The 21,895-nt window shown below is 38.0% G+C and overlaps 8 protein-coding genes across 10 annotated transcripts in view; 3 read left to right on the top strand and 5 right to left on the bottom strand.

Annotated features, from left to right (window-relative positions):
* The window catches only part of LOC104723387, a 6,301-nt gene extending 5,886 nt beyond the window's left edge, over window positions 1-415 (top strand). The window contains exon 14 of the mRNA XM_010441746.2: window positions 119-415. Coding sequence (XP_010440048.1) covers window positions 119-272 — 154 coding nt within the window. The 3' untranslated portion in view covers window positions 273-415. The remainder of the gene's footprint in view (window positions 1-118) is intronic.
* Window positions 476-4,903, bottom strand: LOC104727969 (ras-related protein RABB1a-like). Its single transcript, XM_019233038.1, has 5 exons — window positions 4,721-4,903; window positions 1,816-1,955; window positions 1,505-1,587; window positions 1,072-1,276; window positions 476-725 (listed from the first exon to the last, which is right to left on the bottom strand). The coding sequence occupies exons 1-5, from the start codon at window positions 4,764-4,766 to the stop codon at window positions 588-590; spliced, it is 612 nt and encodes a 203-aa protein (XP_019088583.1). The 5' UTR covers window positions 4,767-4,903; the 3' UTR covers window positions 476-587.
* On the bottom strand, window positions 3,294-5,856 carry LOC104723385 (ras-related protein RABB1c). The gene is made up of 5 exons (XM_010441745.2): window positions 5,681-5,856; window positions 5,343-5,482; window positions 4,293-4,375; window positions 3,886-4,090; window positions 3,294-3,654 (listed from the first exon to the last, which is right to left on the bottom strand). The coding sequence occupies exons 1-5, from the start codon at window positions 5,724-5,726 to the stop codon at window positions 3,493-3,495; spliced, it is 636 nt and encodes a 211-aa protein (XP_010440047.1). The 5' UTR covers window positions 5,727-5,856; the 3' UTR covers window positions 3,294-3,492.
* Window positions 6,017-8,423, top strand: LOC104723384 (glucan endo-1,3-beta-glucosidase 5-like). 2 transcript variants are annotated; one of them, XM_010441743.2, is made up of 3 exons: window positions 6,017-6,407; window positions 6,480-7,024; window positions 7,638-8,423. In XM_010441743.2, the coding sequence occupies exons 1-3, from the start codon at window positions 6,076-6,078 to the stop codon at window positions 8,195-8,197; spliced, it is 1,437 nt and encodes a 478-aa protein (XP_010440045.1). In that variant the 5' UTR covers window positions 6,017-6,075; the 3' UTR covers window positions 8,198-8,423. The 2 variants fall into 2 exon arrangements, with proteins under 2 accessions (XP_010440045.1, XP_010440044.1); XM_010441742.2 differs by lacking the exon at window positions 7,638-8,423 and having other exon boundaries at window positions 6,480-7,602.
* Window positions 8,686-10,029, bottom strand: LOC104723383 (putative WEB family protein At4g17210). Its single transcript, XM_010441739.2, has 4 exons — window positions 9,832-10,029; window positions 9,318-9,752; window positions 9,142-9,213; window positions 8,686-8,998 (listed from the first exon to the last, which is right to left on the bottom strand). The coding sequence occupies exons 1-4, from the start codon at window positions 10,024-10,026 to the stop codon at window positions 8,870-8,872; spliced, it is 831 nt and encodes a 276-aa protein (XP_010440041.1). The 5' UTR covers window positions 10,027-10,029; the 3' UTR covers window positions 8,686-8,869.
* On the top strand, window positions 12,306-13,245 carry LOC104723382. Its single transcript, XM_010441738.2, has 2 exons — window positions 12,306-12,637; window positions 12,734-13,245. The coding sequence occupies exons 1-2, from the start codon at window positions 12,463-12,465 to the stop codon at window positions 12,997-12,999; spliced, it is 441 nt and encodes a 146-aa protein (XP_010440040.1). The 5' UTR covers window positions 12,306-12,462; the 3' UTR covers window positions 13,000-13,245.
* LOC104723381 (microtubule-associated protein 70-5) lies at window positions 13,348-16,944 on the bottom strand. Its single transcript, XM_010441737.2, has 10 exons — window positions 16,758-16,944; window positions 16,574-16,659; window positions 16,353-16,418; window positions 16,067-16,237; window positions 15,652-15,978; window positions 15,421-15,567; window positions 15,262-15,333; window positions 13,933-14,364; window positions 13,701-13,852; window positions 13,348-13,598 (listed from the first exon to the last, which is right to left on the bottom strand). Exons 1-10 carry the CDS (start codon window positions 16,816-16,818, stop codon window positions 13,571-13,573), a joined length of 1,542 nt encoding a protein of 513 aa, XP_010440039.1. The 5' UTR covers window positions 16,819-16,944; the 3' UTR covers window positions 13,348-13,570.
* Window positions 18,498-21,317, bottom strand: LOC104723380 (scarecrow-like protein 13). 2 transcript variants are annotated; one of them, XM_010441734.1, is made up of 2 exons: window positions 21,235-21,317; window positions 18,498-20,434 (listed from the first exon to the last, which is right to left on the bottom strand). In XM_010441734.1, exon 2 carries the CDS (start codon window positions 20,339-20,341, stop codon window positions 18,743-18,745), a length of 1,599 nt encoding a protein of 532 aa, XP_010440036.1. In that variant the 5' UTR covers window positions 20,342-20,434; window positions 21,235-21,317; the 3' UTR covers window positions 18,498-18,742. The 2 variants fall into 2 exon arrangements, with proteins under 2 accessions (XP_010440036.1, XP_010440037.1); XM_010441735.2 differs by having other exon boundaries at window positions 21,212-21,287.

Genomic DNA, 21,895 nt, shown 5'->3' with positions numbered 1-21,895 from the left:
GAAGCAATTTGACATTTGGTGAGATGGGCTTTCGTTTCTGATATGTTGCCTTCCAGATCGAGAAGACTGCTGATATAAACATGGAACAAAAGCCAAGAGACTCTAGTAAAGAAGAAGAAGAAGAGAAGAAGGAGAAGAAAATTAAGAACGGAGGTGAAACAGATACAAAGAAGTCTAGACACGAGAAATTGGAAAGGTTGGAGGCTTTTAGCAGAAGACTGCGGCATCGCATCCTAAAGCGAGTAAACCATAGAAGACATCGTTCACCTTGACAAAAGTTCAAAAAATGCTCTTAACTGTTGTATATCTCTGTATCTCATTATGCACACTTCTCCTTCGATTTGGCAAATGGAATCACATGCAGCCATTACCACATTTAACCTCCATCACATCCTTACTATTGTTTCAAATGTCATGCAAATGGGCTACATCTCTTAGATACGAAAAAACAACAACTTAATTTTAGATATGTGAATGATATAAACCTGTATTATTATTATGTTCTGAAACCCACCAAAACAGTCATACGAATTACAACAATATTACAACAATATAAAGAAGCAAACACATTTTTGCTATATTCCATCTCAGCCGCAGCACCTTCCCCTTTGCTTGGAGGATGCATCATTTCCAAATGACCCTGGACGAACTCCAGGCTCATTTGCCTCATTAATCATACCATCTTGAATCCTTTTGTATATTGTTGTTGCTGTCTCAATGAATGCCTAGCCAAAAAATAAAACACGTGGACATAATGATTTAGACTTTCTATTAGTGATCGACTTAGTGTTTTAGGAGTACTGGAACAAGTAAGAAGCATACAGGCTCTTCTTTCTTCACATATAATAAAGAAATAACCCCAAAAATATACTTATGCCTCTCTGCCTGAATCTAAATTTTGTATTCTAGCTATGTTAACTTTTCAAACCGACTGATTCCATCTCATAGCTGAACTGGTGGGGACACAAGAAGTTACAACAGGACACTAGAGAACGCATGCGAGTTAAGAGTGTGGTTTATTAGAGATCTGCGTTGAAGCCTGAAAACTTAAATGCATGCATAGGGGGTTACCTTCTCAACATTCTGAGCAGTCTTGGCAGAGGCCTCCATGAATATAAGACCGTGCTCCCTTGCAAACTGTTCTCCTTCCTCTGTACTCACTGCCCTTTCTCCTTCAAGATCACACTTATTCCCAATGAGCATTGTCGTCATATTTTCGCTTGCATACTGTCTTGCCTCTTCTAGCCAGATGGCTAGATGGTTAAATGTCTCCCTCCTGCGAAAACGGAGAACAAACATATTGTGAGTGTCTACACTGAGACGATGACATTTTTCGTATATACAAATCTAGTTATGGTCCCTGCTTTATCCGAACCAAAACAAATGATGACAACAAAAAGCAGATTAAGTCAAGATCATGCTCAGCTCAACTAGAAATTGCTTTCATGATCAGGTCAACTCCTAATAACAAAAAGGAAAGAAGCAAGCTAAGTGTTGCATGTACCTTGTGATATCATAGACAAGCAATGTTCCGACACGCCCTCTATAGTATAACCTTGTAACAGACCTAAAGGTTTCTTGACCAGCCTGTAGAAAATTTAGTCCAGACAAGGATACGCGTTTCAAACAAAAAAATTAAAAGTCTAGGACTGCTGACTATAAATGGACGCATAGGCAATGAAAGTTGTATATATAATATATAGTCAAGTCGGTAGTCAAAGTATATAAGATCAACACAAGCAGGGTATTTTCAAGAAAATAAGATATAGTTTTTGGGACGTGTAAAAAAGTCAAGAAGTAAGTTGAAAGAGAGACCGTATCCCAGATCTGGAGTTTGATGGGTTTGTTGTCGATAGTGATCATCTTAGCCCCAAATTCAACACCAATGGTGAGATCATGCACCGCTTGAAATTCCTTGTTGGTGAACTTTAGCAGAAGGCATGATTTCCCTACTCCTGAAACCAGATTCAAAAATCAATCTCTGAATATTTCTTGTCCACCAAGAAATTTTTTGATATGAAATAGCATATAAGAAGGATTGTTAAGAAATAAAAGCAGAAACACTTATACCAGTATCCCCAATGATGATATACTTAAAGATATAAGCATAAGACATTGAAGTGGACAAATCTAAATCCGTAGGTGCAGGCAAAAAACGAATCCCTTCTTCTCCAGATGAAGATGAAGAGAAGAGAAGAGAATCACTTTGTTATATATATGATGATGGGTAAGGTAAAAAATCTGAAAAGAAATGTCTTTATACTTTTAACGTTTTTAAATCATTACATATGAGAATAGCTAACGTGTCGTCTATATCATGAGAACCTTTACAAACTTTCCTAGATTGTGTCTAGAGATTTGGTGAGGATGATTATACAGTGATTGCAGATTAATGAATCTGTTGCGAAGATGATACGTGCCAATTCTTTCTGGCAAAGCCATATTGCTTTCTTTGTTTTAAATAAGGCAATAGCTTTTTGATAAATTTTAAATATTTATTTAGATTTTTTAACATGAAAAAATAGAAAAATTAACTTCTTCTTATCCTTTTTTTAATTTTCTAGTTAGCTAACTAACAGTTTAATTAAAATTATTTATCATCAATTTTTAGTATTTTGTAATTTTAAGAAAATCATAACATAGATAAAGATCTAAATTATGAAAAAGTTTTAATGATGATTGGCAAAATATAGATAAACAAATCTATATCAAATGTGTTTTGCCTCAGGCCTCTTGGGCTTATTATATGAATCTAATTACAGTTTTTTATTGTTTGTGACTTTAGCTATGCTCTTTTTCTCAATTTGTCTTTCTGGTCCGAGATTATGATTGATCTGCCTGGGCAGCTGGGCTCATTTCCCCTCCTTCAATTTCATTGTCTGTTCTGACTAGCACTTAATTAAGGACGGTTGTCGACTATTGCAAACTTGCTAGACTCTACTAAAGACGAAAAAGAAGAGAATGAAGAAATGAGGTGAAGCAATTGCAAAGGAACATAGATGCGGAAAGAGGGAAAGGTTCGAGGCCTTTAGCAAAAAGACTGCGGCACTGCATCGTCAAGCGAGTAAACCATGAGAGACATGGAAGGGGCATCATTAATTTGACCAAAGCTCAACAGATTACTCTATTTGTTGTGCATCTTCTCTGACTCGGTCAATGGAACCACATGCAGCTGATACCACTTACCTTTATCTGTTTATCATATGCGATTCATATCCTTACTACTGTTTCCAGTACCATGCAAATGGCTACATTCTTTACCTCCATCACATCCTTATTAAAAGGAACTTATATATACGCAAAACACATCTTAATTTTAGATATATGAATAGAAATACACGTGCATTGTCAAACCGTTCCAAAACCCAACACGACACAGTCAACAAATCGAACTCCAAAACGATTTACAAACTATTGAAAGAAGAGCAGAGACATTTTTGCTATATCATATGTGATCATTTTTACATGATGATATAGACACCTTTCCCCATCTCAACCGCAGCACCCTCCTCCTTGCGAAGTGGAACCATCTCTTCCACCTGATGGTCCTGGAATTCCTCCATATCCGACTTTGATTCCATATGACTCATTTGACACATCAAACACACCATCTTGAATCTTCTTGTATATTGTTGCGGCTGTCTTAATGAATGCCTAGCAAAAATTCACAAAACACAACATTAGTCGAATCCATGTTTAGTATTGTGTGATTGGCAAAATATAACAACTTTGATCAAAATCTACTTGTTCCTCTCTCCCTTCTCTGTTCTCTCACTGCCTAAGTTTAATTAAGGGACACTAGAGAAAGCATGCAAGTTAAAAGTGAGCCCTCTAGAGATCTATGTCTATGCCTAAGCAACCACATTGGAAGGTATGGGGGTTTACCTCCTCAACATTCTGAGCAGTCTTGGCAGAGGCCTCCATGAATATAAGACCGTGCTCCTTTGCAAACTGCTCTCCTTCCTCTGTGCTCACTGCCCTTCTGTGAGCAAGATCACACTTATTCCCAATAAGCATGATCGTCATATTTGCATTTGCATGCTGCCTTGCATCTTCTAGCCAGCTAGCTAGATGGTTAAATGTCTCCCTCCTGCAAAAACAAAGACCAAAAATATTGCGAGTGTCTGCACTGAGAAATGACATTTTTCACATATACAAATTCTAGTAGTTCTGGTTCAGATCTTTTCTTGACAAGGAGAATAACGTCTAGTTACTACTACACAAAAACAAAATTTGCTTCAATGATCAAGACTACACCATTGGTAGCATAAAGAAAGAAGCAAATGATTTACCTTGTGATATCATAGACAAGCAAAGCCCCAGCAGCCCCTCTATAGTATGACCTTGTAATAGACCTAAAGGACTCTTGACCAGCCTGTGATGCCCATATATCACAGAGAAAGATTAGCCAAGACAAAGGAAAAGAGTATTTACCATTTCTCTAAAGTCTAAGCCGCTGAGTATAATCCCATGAATTGTAAGGATGCTGTGCATAGGCTATGAAACTTCAAAACAGCCAAACAATGATTCAAAAATGATGTGGCACAGATCAATCCAGGTATTCANAAGCCTTTTGAATCGCACCAAAGAAACGTCCGATACGACATAAGATTCAGATCAATCGTCTTTTCAATTTTAGCAACGATACATATATATATGTCCTCCTGATTCATCTCAATTCTAATCGATTGCAACAAAAAGAGAAGCAAAAGGAGTTTACCAGTATCGCCGATGATGATATACTTGAAGAGATAAGCATAAGACATTGAATTTGAAGAAATCGAAAAAAAATCCGCAGGTTCAGGCGGATGAAGAAAGAAGAAGAAGAAGATACGCAAAGGGAGAGAAGAGAATCTATTTCTCTCTATAAAGACGGACAAAGACGGTTTGTTTCTCCAGCAAAATCCAGCGATGCATCAACCTGTATTGTCGCCAATTTTCATACTCCCTGTCGTTTTTCTATTTCGTTACCAAACTTCGTGCCGTTTATTTCAACAAAAACAACTCGCAGTCTTTTTTTTTATAAAAATAATAAAGCTGTAACCTTTGAAAAAACTGCTATCTTTGTCGACCACTGCTGTTAGAGAGAGAGAGAGCTCTCAATGAAAAAAAAAGATGGGAAGAAGCGGTGTNGACAAAGGACATGAGTTTTCAACATTTCTATAAAGCCTAAGCCGCTGAGTATAATCTTGGAAGGATGTTGTGCATAGGCTATGGAAACTTCAAAATAGCCAAATAATTGTTCAATAGATGATGTACACAAATCAATCCAGGTATTCATGAAAACGAGATAGAGATCAATGATGAAAAATTCGAGAAGGTAAGGGGGGGGAGAAAGAGACCGTATCCCAGATCTGAAGCTTGATGGGTTTGTTGTCGATGGTGATCATCCTAGCCCCAAATTCAACACCAATGGTAAGGTCATGCACCGGTTGAAACCTCTTGTCGGTGAACTGAAGCAAAAGGCATGATTTCCCTACTCCTGATAATCACAATCCAATACACACAATTCAACAACAATCTACAAAGCCTTTTGAATCGCACCAAAGAAACGTCCGATACGACATAAGATTCAGATCAATCGTCTTTTCAATTTTAGCAACGATACATATATATATGTCCTCCTGATTCATCTCAATTCTAATCGATTGCAACAAAAAGAGAAGCAAAAGGAGTTTACCAGTATCGCCGATGATGATATACTTGAAGAGATAAGCATAAGACATTGAATTTGAAGAAATCGAAAAAAAATCCGCAGGTTCAGGCGGATGAAGAAAGAAGAAGAAGAAGATACGCAAAGGGAGAGAAGAGAATCTATTTCTCTCTATAAAGACGGACAAAGACGGTTTGTTTCTCCAGCAAAATCCAGCGATGCATCAACCTGTATTGTCGCCAATTTTCATACTCCCTGTCGTTTTTCTATTTCGTTACCAAACTTCGTGCCGTTTATTTCAACAAAAACAACTCGCAGTCTTTTTTTTTATAAAAATAATAAAGCTGTAACCTTTGAAAAAACTGCTATCTTTGTCGACCACTGCTGTTAGAGAGAGAGAGAGCTCTCAATGAAAAAAAAAGATGGGAAGAAGCGGTGTAGGTGTAGTAGCTCTGTTTACTCTCTCCCTTCTCTTTGTCTCGTATGAGGTAGTGGATTCAGCAATCGGTGTGAACTGGGGAACGTTGTCGTTTCACAAGATGAGACCTTCCACTGTGGTGGATCTACTCAAGGCGAACAAGATTACTAAAGTTAAGCTCTTTGATACGAATCCAGATGCGCTTCGAGCTTTGATGGGTACTGGAATCCAAGTTATGGTCGGCATTCCCAACGAGATGCTCTCATCTTTCAATTCTGATTTGTTTGTTCAGCAAAATCTCTCTCGCTTCATCGGCAAAAACGGTGCTGATATTAGGTAAAAAAGGTTACCATTTCTATCTTTATGCTATGATTCAACAAATTTCTCAGCTGAATCTTGTAATGATAGGTATGTTGCAGTAGGGAATGAGCCGTTTCTGACTGGTTATGGTGGTCAGTTCCAGAACTATGTTGTCCCAGCTATGGTTAATTTGCAACAGTCTTTGGTTAAGGCAAATCTAGCTAACTATGTGAAGTTGGTGGTTCCTTGTAATGCGGATGCGTATGAGGCTAATGTTCCTTCTCAGGGGACATTCCGCCCTGAGCTCACACAGATCATGACTCAGTTGGTTTCATTTCTCAACTCCAATGGCTCTCCTTTTGTGGTTAATATCTATCCTTTCCTTAGTCTTTATGGAAACTCGGATTTCCCACAAGACTATGCCTTTTTTGAGGGGAGTAGTCATCCGGTTCCCGATGGGCCTAACACTTACTATAATGCATTTGATGGGAACTTTGACACTCTTGTTGCTGCTCTCACCAAACTTGGATATGGTCAAATGCCTATAGTTATTGGTGAGATTGGTTGGCCTACGGATGGAGCAGTTGGCGCTAATCTCACGGCAGCCAGGGTTTTTAATCAAGGGCTTATTAGCCATGTGTTGAGCAACAAAGGAACACCGCTCAGGCCAGGCTCCCCTCCTGCGGATGTCTATCTTTTCGGATTGCTTGATGAAGGAGCGAAGAGCACATTGCCTGGTAACTTTGAGAGGCACTGGGGAATCTTCTCTTTCGATGGACAGGCCAAGTATCGTCTCAACTTAGGACTAGGCAACAGGGGACTCAAGAATGCAAAAGATGTGGCTTACCTTCCTTCTAGGTGGTGTGTGGCTCATCCATCAAGAGACATGACCCTAGTTGGAGACCACCTCAGGCTTGCTTGCAGTGAAGCAGATTGCACAACTCTCAACGACGGGGGCTCGTGCAGCCAGCTTGGTGAAAAGGATAATATCTCATACGCTTTCAACAGCTACTATCAGATGCAGATGCAAAATGAGAAGAGCTGCGACTTTGATGGACTTGGCATGGTCACCTTCTTAGATCCTTCAGTTGGGGATTGTCGATTTCTTGTGGGCGTTACTGATAAAGGCTTATCGTCAAGTGCTGAGCCAATGACAAGGTGGTCTGTCTATCACATTTGCATTGGAGTATTGATCTGGACTCTCACAATGTAAAGTTGGGAAATTTTCTGTGTTACATNTTATTAGCCATGTGTTGAGCAACAAAGGAACACCGCTCAGGCCAGGCTCCCCTCCTGCGGATGTCTATCTTTTCGGATTGCTTGATGAAGGAGCGAAGAGCACATTGCCTGGTAACTTTGAGAGGCACTGGGGAATCTTCTCTTTCGATGGACAGGCCAAGTATCGTCTCAACTTAGGACTAGGCAACAGGGGACTCAAGAATGCAAAAGATGTGGCTTACCTTCCTTCTAGGTGGTGTGTGGCTCATCCATCAAGAGACATGACCCTAGTTGGAGACCACCTCAGGCTTGCTTGCAGTGAAGCAGATTGCACAACTCTCAACGACGGGGGCTCGTGCAGCCAGCTTGGTGAAAAGGATAATATCTCATACGCTTTCAACAGCTACTATCAGATGCAGATGCAAAATGAGAAGAGCTGCGACTTTGATGGACTTGGCATGGTCACCTTCTTAGATCCTTCAGTTGGGGATTGTCGATTTCTTGTGGGCGTTACTGATAAAGGCTTATCGTCAAGTGCTGAGCCAATGACAAGGTGGTCTGTCTATCACATTTGCATTGGAGTATTGATCTGGACTCTCACAATGTAAAGTTGGGAAATTTTCTGTGTTACATTTTTTTGAGCGATATAGTAGAATATAGGATGGAGAAATTACATAAATATAGAGGGTCAGATGTATTTTATTGTATTTGATGAAATCACCTTTTGTGAGCCTATAAGCTGAAAAGCAGAACCATTGTTATCTCTGTAATATCGTATTGGGGTCTATACTAGAAAATCAGAACCACTACAACTATACTACCTTTTGTTGTCAATGTAGTGTCTAAGATGAGACTCAAATCGGTTGTCAAACAGATTGTGATCATCACTATAGATTCACTTTCACTAACCTTTTAAGTTCTTCCTGTAGTCTATCTGTTACACCTGTTCCTAAAAACCTTCTTCTCCAACAATGGTCCCTTCTTTGACTTGGACCAGATTCCCTCTAACCCTGTTTTGATTTTGCAAGGTGTTGTGAGCTCAAACAGCCACCTCCTTCCAAATTGGCCACATTAAACAAGTATCAATGATTCTCTGATTGCACATACTTTTATTCAAAACTATTGAAGAAACATAGACATTTTATTAGTCCACACTATAAGCATCAACAAGAATCTCAAATTCATCTGGAAGGGGGAACAAAAGATCAAAGAGCTAAAGAAGTCATAAAACAATACATTAATGTCAGAAGAATAAATCGGAGAGAGGCCAGAGTATGTCTCTACTTCTGCCTCTTGTAGATCTTAGCCAGGAAAGATTTTAGCACTGCTTGAATTTCTTTACTCTGGTGAGCTTCGATCAACTTTGTCAGCTTCTCATAGCTTTCCCTCTCATATTCCATGAACACAGCCTATGAAATATCAAGATCAAAAGCAGATTATGGTACATATTAGATCACATCTCTAGTGCCTCTACTTTCATAACAGATGAATAATAGTCTTTTTCTACCTCGTTTGACTAACGAAAGGTCTAAATTAGAGCTTAGTGACAAACCTCGAGATCAACCTCTTTGTAGAGAGCTTTGACCTTAGCAACGTTTGATGGCTCACTTTTACCATAGTTCTCCTAAGACATTGAAAAGTTATTCAGTCAGATTAACATGCTGTTCCTGCTTCAATCCTAAGCGGAAAATGATCCTTGTGCGCATTACAAAGAAAACTGATTCTCACATATAGTATTTTAGTCTGTTCTTCACTGCAGCGTTCCAATGCCTTAACCACCAACCAAGAGCATTTGAAATCTTCTATGTCTGTCCCTATCTGCGTTATACAACACATCCCCCGTGAGATAAGGACCCATATACATAGCTCTGCAGTTATCAAAATGTAATCCTCTCTTGCGCGCTCTGTTTCTTGTTTATCGGATTGAAGTTGTTCTAACCGTTGATACATGGTGTGTTTTGTATAGATGGCACATTTCCTAGAATGTTTGGTAGATTCTAGTTTAACCCTTAAATCAGCGGCCTTTCGTTGAGCAGAGTCGAGATCGGAGAGAGCTCGAGCTTTGGCTGCGACAGAGCCATCAAGACAAAGCTTGACTCTATCCATTTCTTGTTCGGCCAACATAAGTTGTGTCTCCTTTTCCGACACATGATCGGTTGTGTCCTTAATGAAAGAAAGAAAACATATTTAGAAACAATGTTTTTCGCGGGAAAATTGTGGAATCGCATTTTTTTGTTAATACCTGAGAGGGGGACGAGGAGGAGGAGAGACGTTGTGGTTGTGGTTGTTGTTTCTTAGAGAAGCTAACTTGACGGAATAAACTAACGGCGTCTCTAACGGATTGGAAGGGAGCACGAGTGTCAATCTCTCCCACCTCAGTGCTCCGAGGAGGAGTCTCCGGAGGCATCACCGGAGCATCCGTTCTGATCTTCGCCATCAATCTTCTCAACACAAAAAAAAAAATTACGTAATGAAGCAAAGAGAGAGAGATAGAGAGAGTTTGATGTTGATCCTTAGGATCTTTTTGGCTTCCAAATAATGAACAAGAGGGTCGCCATGTTTTGCGCTCATGTCTTTTTTGTCACTCTAAGGTCTTCCTCTATCTATTCTTCTATTTTTAGACAACCCACTCTTCCTCTTCTATTTTCAATTTTGACTATTGATCATCTTATTTCTTTTCTTTCATTTGTTGGGACATTTGGTAAACTCAAAACATCAAAATCTTGAATCCTAAAATAAGAACATCTATGTACATTAAGTATTTAGAAACAAGAACATTGTCTTAACATGAATATAACAAACAGTTATTAATAGAAAGGAATCCAACCGGCGAGCTTTCTCCAAATTTGAAAAATTAGTGACCATTGCATCGTTCGAATTTGCTTACCCTCAAAAGGCTCATATGACACATATTTTTATATATATCTATACAACTGACGTTCTTATTGCGATAGTAACATATTGTTTACCAAGTGCTACATGATCATAATGTAAATTTTGCATGCATGGATGAATCTTTCTATAGTAAGTTGTGCAAACCAGAAGCTGAAAGTGGAGGAGTATTCAAGTTCATCAATGGTCATCAATCATCATCTCAGATTGTTAGCGTAATACCATGCATTTGTCAAAATTAATTTTTTTTTCCTCAAAAAACTAAGTTATATACATGACGATAAATTAATTAAGGTGATTGATACATGATGCTCTAACTGCCTAAATAATTTGTCTAAATCAGTAAAGCTTGGTGGCAATCGTACCCCAAACATATTTACAACAAAAAAGGAGAAAAATATATAGAGGATATATAATATAAGACAAAATATTAATAAGATAATAAAAAAATCAAACATGAGAGAGGAGAAGGAGGGTTGAGAAGAAAAGGATAAATTTAATCCAAAAAAAATAAAGAAGGAGAAATGCATTGTATGTTTAGGGTTCAACCTATCGTTCCAATTTTATCGGATGTCCCCGAAGGGACTAAATGCGGATGGATTCTTCGAGATTATGATGGCGGATCTCTAGGTTGGGGAGCTTCAGTTCTCAGATATGCAGCGTCTCCTCTAGAAGTCGAAGCCAAAGAACTTCTAGTAGCTCTTCAACAAACATGGATTAGAGGCCTTACCAATCTTGTTTTCGATGGAGATAATGAAACACTGTATAAGATTATCCACAATGAGATATCAGATATATCTATCATGGATATTATTAAAGATATTCAATACTGTGTTCACATTTTCAGTTTTGTCTTTTTGTTTTTTCTCCAAAATCTTGTAACTATGCTGCTCATCATTAGCAAAAAATGGTTGTATTTCTAATCTTTTTTATTCAGGGTGTTTTTCCCCTCCCTCTTAGTTATCAAAACATTTGTATAATGACTTTTTCACTCATTAATATAATTCATTTTGCTGAAAAAAAAAATGTTTAGGGTTCAACTAAACCCCTTGCTTAGTTATATTCCACGTGAATAATATTTGTTCTACTTTTTTTGTTTTTTTCTCTCTAACATTTCTGAATACTTTTTAAGAAATCAAGCTTATTAGTAAATGTCAAAGTTATCTAGCTGAAATTAACTAATTAGTTTATTGAAGGCTATTTAATGTCTTTTGTAAGTGTTAATTGTGTTGATATGAATATTTTGTTCTTTATATTTTAAAATGTGTGTAAGAATTATTTTTTTATAGTAAAGTAACTCACTTCAAATTGTATCGATACGTCAAGACAAGAAAAATAAAAAACAATACAAATCTAATCATAGAGATTGACTACAAAATAATTAAAAAAAAGTCTAATAAACTTTAATTTAATTGCTCTTTAATATTATGTGGAAATTGTTGATCTTTTTGTGTAGTTATTGAGCAAATGCAATAAGAAGAAATAAATAAATATATGATATTGATATGTCATCATAGACATAGACACATCATTGAATTCTTCACCAAATAAATTAAAAGAAGACATATCATTGAAATACACATTTTTTGTATTTATCCATGGGAGAGATAACCAACCCACACAAAGATCCTCCCACAAAAAAAGAGAGAAAAATAAATATAGGTGTCTTTGTTCAAAAGGTACAAATGTCTAGAAGAAAAAAGAAAAACAGTTGGGGCAGGCTTGATTATATGTAAATTGTGACCCCTACCTTTATTTAATTTAGATTAGACTTTGGAACTTAATATTAACAAATATAGACATTTCTAAAGGAGAAACGTCGCACACCGTACTGATATTTGACCAAACCTTGATCAAATCTATTAATTTTAAATAAAAGAATTAAAAAAATTGGAGAAGAAGATGATGTGTGGGTATATATATAGACACACATCATTCTTGTTTCTGTAGTTTTCCACATAGTTAGATTTGTAAAGAGAAGATGAGGTTCTTGTTGATGAGCATGACGTTGGTATTAGTGGTGGCGTCTGGGGAAGCAGCTAGGGAGAGATGGACCAGAAATGAGATGGTTGAGATGGCTGGCTACGGCGAACAAAAACTCTCCTCTGTTCTTCTCACCGCAACTCTTCTCTCTTCCTCGCCCTCTCCAATTCATGGTACGTATACTGAAATAAACCAATTAGTAATGAGTGAAATTTGTTCATGTACCTTATATACTAAGAAATTTCTAACACATCATCATCATCATGTAGGTGCTACTGTTGGTATCAAGTGCCATACTAGATATAGGAAAGGATCCAAATGGATCAAAGGTGTGACAAATGAGTCGGGGAAATTCGTCATCGATCTTCCTTCTCACCTCCACGCGATACCTGACCTAGACAAGGCTTGTATCATAAAAACACTCTCTGTTCCTAAACCGTATCGATGCTCTTCTAAGATTCATAGAGGCATTAAACTCCTCTCCTCTTCCAGTGGCTCCCGTGTCTACGCAGCCGGCAACATCACCTTACAATAGAGAGCATGTAAAAAGAGATTCTAAATTAATCTTTCTAGGAAAGATCATTCATGTCTATCTGTTTTTTTATGGTTCCTTCTCACTTCTTGTGAGAAAGAGAGATAGGCTTTGTAAATCTTGTTTTTTCTTGCTCTTCTTGTATATAAAATTCATGTTTTCTTCAACCTCGGATCTTCTTGATACTACAGAGAAGATACGATCCTTTTAACTGATTACATATTAGATGTAAAGTTTGTTGCGTTAACTGAACAACCAAGGCTAGACCAAAAAGCTGAGAGAAGACATATATGAAAACGACTATGACTTTGAGAGAATGTGTATGTTTAGCAGATTCTGATTTACTTAATAGGTTCTCAAGATAATTGCTATATTATTCAAATAATTAATAGGAGACGAGGGACGATTTTTGTTTTATCATATGGTTTGCAATTCAGACATAACACACACACACACATCTCTTGATCTTTAGTTCCACTTTCTTATAACCCATCCAACACTCAATATGTACTGTACAACCTAAAATAAGATGACAATTCCTTAGTATATTCAATCCCATAAGCTCCTTCTTCCTCTACTGGCAACGTGGATTGGGTACGCGGCTGCACAACATAGCCATAGACATATAAATATCAACTTTGTCTTGATGTTATATATATATCTCAAAAGACAAAGACAAACAACGAAGGAAAAGATGACCAAACCTTCTTGAGCAGTTTGTCTTTCTACATTCTTTTGGCTCTTCATTCACCACTGCCAATGCGTTTTCCTTTTCTCTCGCTGCAGCTTCCCTCTTTGCCTTCTTTGTCTCCACTTCAATGGCTTTCGTTAGAGCATCCACCTTCTTCAGCAACATCTGAAAACAGAGCTATCTTATCTTAAGTAAGGTTTCATAAGTTGAAGAAATAAAAACAACAGCAAGAGAAATGAAGTTACCTTGATCTCTTCATTTTTGGCATTTATAGTACCCTCTTTACTCTCACAAAGCTTCCTTAAAGCAATTACTTCCTTCTGAAGCCTGTCATACAAAAACCCTGAAACCACATCTTCAAAATGCACATTTCCATCTTCCTCTGTTTTCCCTTTTCCATCTTCTTCATGTTGATCAGTTAATCCGTTTGTTGTAATCTTTGAATTCTCCTTTTCATTACTTTCCACAACTCTGTTAATTGGATGATCCAGAGCATGGATTCTGCCTGTATCTGAGCCTCTTGGCTGAGAATTAGACCATTTCTTTGATCCACCACCACTCGTCAAGAATCCTAAAATCTTGCCAGATTTTTCAGTCTTTGTAGTTGGAGAGACTAGAAACGTGTTTGTGCCCTTCAAGCCATCTTCTATAGTTTTCAGCCTCAGCTTCAACCTCTCCTGTATTGATTACTTTCATTAGAAACTACACTTTTCACCAACAAAATATTAAAATCTAAGCAATCACCTTTAGTTGGGATTCAGCCTTAGCAGTTCTTTCCGAAACAGCAAGTTTATCTTTCAGTTTCTGCATTTCTCCCTGCACATAGACACAAAGTTCAACACTCATGTCTCCTAAATAGCTAATAAGTATGAATGAACTGGTTGTGTAAGTGCAAAGCAGTACATGGAGAAGCCTTCTCTCTTCAAGCCATTTCTTTACGGGCATTACTCTATCGTTCTCATCTTTCCATTCGTTAGCAACGGCAAGAGCCACTCTACTTGCTGACACTTTGACTCTGGCCAGCTCCCTCTCCAAGGTTCTCTTCTCATCCTGGTAATGATCAAAACAATCATGTGATTTTCTTGGAAAACAATAAAAGAATGAAGTACAAGAAACTAAACAGAACACACTCNAAAGCAATTACTTCCTTCTGAAGCCTGTCATACAAAAACCCTGAAACCACATCTTCAAAATGCACATTTCCATCTTCCTCTGTTTTCCCTTTTCCATCTTCTTCATGTTGATCAGTTAATCCGTTTGTTGTAATCTTTGAATTCTCCTTTTCATTACTTTCCACAACTCTGTTAATTGGATGATCCAGAGCATGGATTCTGCCTGTATCTGAGCCTCTTGGCTGAGAATTAGACCATTTCTTTGATCCACCACCACTCGTCAAGAATCCCAAAATCTTGCCAGATTTTTCAGTCTTTGTAGTTGGAGAGACTAGAAACGTGTTTGTGCCCTTCAAGCCATCTTCTATAGTTTTCAGCCTCAGCTTCAACCTCTCCTGTATTGATTACTTTCATTAGAAACTACACTTTTCACCAACAAAATATTAAAATCTAAGCAATCACCTTTAGTTGGGATTCAGCCTTAGCAGTTCTTTCCGAAACAGCAAGTTTATCTTTCAGTTTCTGCATTTCTCCCTGCACATAGACACAAAGTTCAACACTCATGTCTCCTAAATAGCTAATAAGTATGAATGAACTGGTTGTGTAAGTGCAAAGCAGTACATGGAGAAGCCTTCTCTCTTCAAGCCATTTCTTTACGGGCATTACTCTATCGTTCTCATCTTTCCATTCGTTAGCAACGGCAAGAGCCACTCTACTTGCTGACACTTTGACTCTGGCCAGCTCCCTCTCCAAGGTTCTCTTCTCATCCTGGTAATGATCAAAACAATCATGTGATTTTCTTGGAAAACAATAAAAGAATGAAGTACAAGAAACTAAACAGAACACACTCACATTGAGCTGTGAGATTTGGCGGCGATAATCTCGAACTGCATTGGCGGCTGTTCCTCCTGCCAAGATTGCTTCCTCCAGTTCTACAATGCTTTGGGAGAGCTTCTCAATCTCCAACACTTTCTGGCGGTTGATTTTCTCAAGAAACTTGTTCTCGTCCTGACATATCTCAATCTGTCGTCGTAGTTCAAAGTTATGGTTCTGGACCTCCTCAACGATTAAAGCACGTTCAAGTGCACTTTTCAAGATTCTCTCTGCTTCAATAAGCGCCGATTCTTTCGATTTTGTCAGACGTTCCAACGCTTTCTTGTCCTCTTGAAGTGCGCAAATCTATAAAACAGCGGCGTGTAAACACAAAAGTATCCAGCTTTTTAAACTGGTAAAACAAAGACGTTTGAAACAGAAATAGTCATAAGACCTGATGCTTGTGAAACTTGATCTGAGCTTCAAGAGGAGCTATGATGGATTCGAGAGGTAAAAAGTCATCGTCCTGTTGGTGAGTGTAAACCCTCCTAAGTGCTTCTTCTGCAGCGTCCTGAGCCGCCAATGCATCTTCTTTCTCTTCCTTCAGCTTCTTCATCTCCACCTCCTACAATCATGTCACAATCTTAACTTATTTCTAATCATTATGAATTATTTTTCATGTTTTGACATACTCCCTTCACAAAGATGGTAGTCTTTGAGGCTTTGAGCAAAACACACACCTTTTGTTCAACAAGATTCTCACTGGCTCCAAGTTTCTCCTCCAACTTCCTTACGCTTTCTCTAAGCTGAATCACAACCAAGTAGCATCAGCAGAGCTCAATAAGCTCGAAAAATTAAATTTAAAAATGGATAACAATGATCAAGAAAACTTGTAGGCAAAATTGACTAAAAGTTTTTAGAGGATTCTCAAGAACAGAGGAGATGATGATCATCATGTTACCTCCTTAAAGACTCTGTCTTTGAGCTCTTCATTTGTTCTCAAAGCCTCAACTTCAGCTTTAGCAGCCAAAAGCTCTTTCTCTTTATCTGCAGAGAGAAATCAAAAGAAAGCAAGACTAACCTCACCATTAAGCAAATTACACATAAGGATTGATCAATAAAAACCAGAAAGAATAGAAAAGAACCTTTAAGCTGGTTTTGCAGAGAAGAGGTGTTAGAAACAAAAGGGTTTTCTCCTGCAGTCATTTTGTACTGTCAACAGCTCCCTCCTTTGTTGCTGTATAGAAGATATGGGTTTTGGTCTAAACAGAAGACAAATGGAGCCGTTTAATATATACACACACACTTTAAGAGAGAGAGAGAGAGGCCATTCCTTAAAGGAATTGACGTAAAGGGGAGAGAGAGAGAGACAGAGACAGAGTTTAAACTTAAACTTAAACTTACTAAACTCTTTTACCTCATTCTGAAGCAACCGTCTCCATTTCAAAACCCTTGACAGTAACCAACCCTTCCCTCTTATTCTTTCACTTGTATGACCCATTTTCAATTCATCCCTTATCTTAATTTTCAATTCTGAAATGCTTACAGCTTGTTGACTTCTTCTTTTTTCAACTTATCTACTCAGTTACATAGAACTTTCACTATGGAATATATCAGACTAGAGTTGGTTTCACCATCATAATTACCGCATTCATACGTAGATTAAAAAAAAATGTCCATATTTTTCATGCTCCAACATTAATGGTGTAGTAACTAATACTAGTATTTTAAAGGGACACGGTTTTTGAAACTCAATAATAAACAAAGGGGTATGCTTCAAACCTTCAAATGGAAATTAAAATAGACAAAAAAAAAATGTATAAGCTAAAGAAGAAGAGAATAATCCAAAAGAAGTTGGAAGAAGCAGCAGCATATGACAGATATAAAGACACTAATCATAGGGATAAAGATAATTTAAATGATTGAACTAATTTCGTTTGGTGAATACCTCTTTTCTTTCTTTCTGTTTTGTATTTCTTTTTAATAATAAAACTAACCATCAATATTAATTATATATCCTTGTCTTTATTCGTTTTTGATAAGGTTATATGAATGTAGGTAACAACAGATAACAATTATGATAATCTTGAAACAAAAAAGAAAGATTAAAACAACTTCTAAATATGTATTATCCATATGAATTTTGTGTAGTTCGATTAGTAGAAAGAGTAATGAAGAAAGGTTGAAAAACTTGGAACAAGGAAAGCAAAGGGTGAAAAGGTGTTGCCTCAGCAATTAATAGCTTAACCGCAAAATATTGCACAAACCAAGCTTTCTATGTATTAGTGGAAGCCACTCAATATCTCCCTTTGAATTATTAAAATCAAATGGGATTTTCAAATAAATGAGACTCCTCCCTTCTTTGCTTCCAAGTATTACGGTTTGGTTATTAAGATGGAAACAATGATAGAGGATTAGACAAAACACACTTAGGAAGAATAAATATACAATCAACAGAGAAAAATACATAATTTAGGAGAAAGATTATAGGTAAATAACAGTAAGTCAAAAACAAATTAAGTTAATTTTCATTTTAGGTGAAGTGTGGTTTCCTAATTTAATAAATTATTAGAAGACAATACATTACTACTAATAAAAAACTAACATATTACCGCAAATACTCAACAGATATAATAGATATTGTTATTAAAGGCAATAAAGGAAGCTTGAACATTATAAAAGTTAAGAATAAAATTGGAGGCGATGACCTGTACTTGTTCATTCCTTGGTTTTGTGGGTTGGTGAGCTCCTTTTTAAGACTTATCAGACAGAACCCAATCTGACCTGTAGATTTTGTCCTAATATTTTTTCACCTCACACACAACCTTTTGGTCAGCCGCCAGTTGACTCATACATAATAAAGAAGATGATAGAATGACATAGAATGACCTAATCAATGTTTTGGTTATATTTCATTAGTAGCATCCCCCAACCCACAACAAGAAAATAATTTACAAGAGAAAAACAAGCACCATGTTTGGTTTGTATACATATATATATATATATAGATAACTAGTTGACTTAGGTTGTGTTACAACTTAAAACAGCATTACACACCCTCAAAAATTTACAGAGACAGATGTGTTTGTTTGTTCTCTTCATCCACTCAGGTCACCACTATCACCATAACTTACTCAATCTGGTTTGGGTTTGGCTTCCACGCCGAACATGTAGCCATGGGTCTCCTCTTCCAGAAGAGGTAGAGTGCTCCTTCACTCCCTCCCAGTTTGTAGTTTTTGTCATAACCCTTCAGAATCTCACTTGCTGCAAACGCTGCGGATGTGCTGATCGGCCAGCCAGCGAACCCAGCCATCATCATTCTGACCCTCCATTTCCCCAGCACCTCGTGTCTCTCCACTCTCTCTGACTCCTCGCATGCTATCATGTTCACTATGTCTCTTGCTACGCAGTGTTGCTCTGCGCTGATCCTCTGCTTATCATCCCGTGGCCGCGCTGCATCTATCGACTCAAACATCGCTGTGTAGTAATCCAGTGTTTCCACAAACCGTGACAGGAAAGGCGACGTGTTTGTGTTTGATTCTTGCTCCACTAGTGTCACGAGTCTCGGGGAGAGGCTCTTGATCAGATGCAACAGCCTGTCTCTGTGATTTTCAACACTTACGCTCTCATCAGGCATGTGGTGCAATACATACGGGAAGTTCACAACAACAGCAAAGCCAGGTTCCACCCCAAGGTGTTCCCGCTGCACCTTGCACCCAGACATGACGGCATCGTGAAACTCAAATGGGACACCACATGACTCTGCAAACTTTGCGAGCCTCTCACCTACCAAGCTGAGCCCTCCCCCACGGGCATAGGTGGACTGTGAATCATCCACGCCAGTCACACGTAGCAACGGCGGCCCACCAGGGCGTTTCCCAAGCTCCTGGATCAAAAACAAGTATTGTGATCCCTGCGCAATCTGGAAATCGATAATGTGGACTCTGGTTTCACCAGCTATTGCTTCCAAGATCGCAGTATTTGCAGTTGTGTATGCAAATTTCCAGTAGGGGCAGATTTCATAGAGAACGCCCATGTAAGACATCAGTTCCCTTCCTGTTGGTTCATTGCATTTCAAAGCTCTGTATATATTGCTCCCAGACCCCTCAAGCCTCGCTCTAAGCCCTTCTGCCATGTAAGTGCCTAACCGTTGGATTGGACTGCCTGAGACCGACACCATCTGTTCCAAGACATCGAGGAATCCATAAGCTGTAGCGAAATCCCCATCAGCGACCGCCCTAGCAGCTTCCACGAGCACCTCTTTCAAGTCCAACTGTGGAGTCAATGCCAAGAGTTCATCCCAGTTCCATGACTTCCCAGCAGCGGGGCTGAAACCAGAGAATTCTTCGACTTTAGTATCACCACTCAGCAGCGAGACCTCAAGTTCCCGAATCTTAGTCTTGACACCAGCTTCATCATAGGCAAAAGAAGATGCCCCACTCAAGGGTGATCCATAGACGTTTTCAGGGGAAGGATGGAGATCCGAGATGCAAGACTGAGAGCCCTGAGGAGAAAACGGGCTACGGCCAGATGTGATGCTCACAGAAGGGGAGTCATACGAAGGAAGACTCCCAGAAGCAGTGGATGATTCGAGCGTAAAGAAGTTTTCTTTGGATGGGATATCAGAGAAGCCATTTTTGTCTATCGCTTGGAACTGAGGTGAACAGTAGACTTGAGGATACAGCATGTGCAGTCCAGCCGCACTGTGATGTTTCTGAGACGTTTGCATTGGAAAACCCCAGTAATACCCACCCCCCGACCGATCTTCTTTAGCTAAATCTCTCTCTACAGTGTCTCTTGTTCAACCAAGGAGAATAAAAACCTGTCTCCATGAAAAGGATCCAAAAAGAAAAAGTTAGCTACAACAGAGTAAAGCAACTATACACAGACACTGATTAGTCATAAAAGATAGACAGGTCTAGTTCTGAACTTTTCTCCAAACAAACTCAAACTTATGCGACAAAAAAAAAAATGTATACATAACCCATTGGCAAGTCAGCTCACAATCAGTCATCAGAAAACAGATCTGACATCTTTCAGAAATCAAAGATGGGTTTTTGGTACTGCCTTAAGTTCCTCTAGCCAGAAAAAAAAAAGAAGATAAAAAGGTATAATTTATATTCATAGCTTCCACCCGAAAAATTGAAACCTACCACTCTTTATCCTCTCTACAAAAACCACATCTGGTCGAAGGTTGGAGTCAAACCCTAAAGCAGAGGTTTCTACCAGAATCAGGTTAACCTATTGGATTGAAACGCTAAAAATCCAGGTTCCAAGTCAAGATTTTTATACATTCGTCAGTTTAAAGTTCGGTAATTTTGAATCAACAACACAAGGCATAAGACCAAAAAGAAGAGATTTTGATTACAGGGGATAATCATCTCTTGGACCAAAACCAAATCAAAACAAGTCATCTCCTTTAACAAACCAAAGACACATATAAGCTAAGATTCCAGAACCCTATGATTCAAAAAGCTTAAAACCAGATAAAGAGTACAGCTTAATTTTTATGTTAAAAAAAGAAGAAGCAATTGCTAAAATTTAGAAACAAGTGGAATTGAATCGTTTGACAAGAAAAATTAAAAGAGAAAGGAACTACCATAAATCACCATGAAAGCTAACCTTTGAAAGAAGAAGAAGTTTTCGTTGCATACTCAAGAATCAGCTTTGAAGAAGGAAGAAGGAAGAATGAGATGAGAAGAGAGATTATAAAATAAAAGTACAAATTGTCATGACCCTCTTGGAGCTAATTAAACACCCCCGTTTGTTTCGGTTATTTACGTAAAACGCCACTCTGACCATTGACTTTTGGACGGCAGTAGCTGCACTACCACTGTTTTGTGTATTTTAATTACTCTAATTGTTAACGTCTAATTAGCTTATGAATTTGATGGAATTTTGCGTAAGTAAGAGTAATTGGGGAAATAGCGTGTGGAACATAAAAATTTGTAGAATTAGACTAATTTTTACCTTTGTTATGTACATTTTATACTACTCTTGTCGCTTTCGTTTTCTTTTATTTATGGAAATTATTGAAATCATCTTGTGTTTAATTTTACTTCCACAAAATATTTAATAACTATGAACGTGGCTTCCGTGGGTTTTTTTTTTGTTGTCAACTTCACAATTTAAATTATAAACTCGCAAGTCGCGACCACAATACAATTATAATTAACGAGAATGACGTTAAATCAAACTTATGGAGCATACTTAAAATTAAGTATGACATTTAAGATAAATAGTTACTTTCATTCACAAGCATATATCTAAGTATAAAATTTGT

This window comes from Camelina sativa, chromosome 11, assembly GCF_000633955.1.
Source record: "Camelina sativa cultivar DH55 chromosome 11, Cs, whole genome shotgun sequence".
Taxonomy (NCBI): Eukaryota; Viridiplantae; Streptophyta; class Magnoliopsida; order Brassicales; family Brassicaceae; genus Camelina; species Camelina sativa.
Note: the sequence above shows the minus strand (reverse complement) of the source record. Positions and strands in the feature narration are given on the sequence as shown.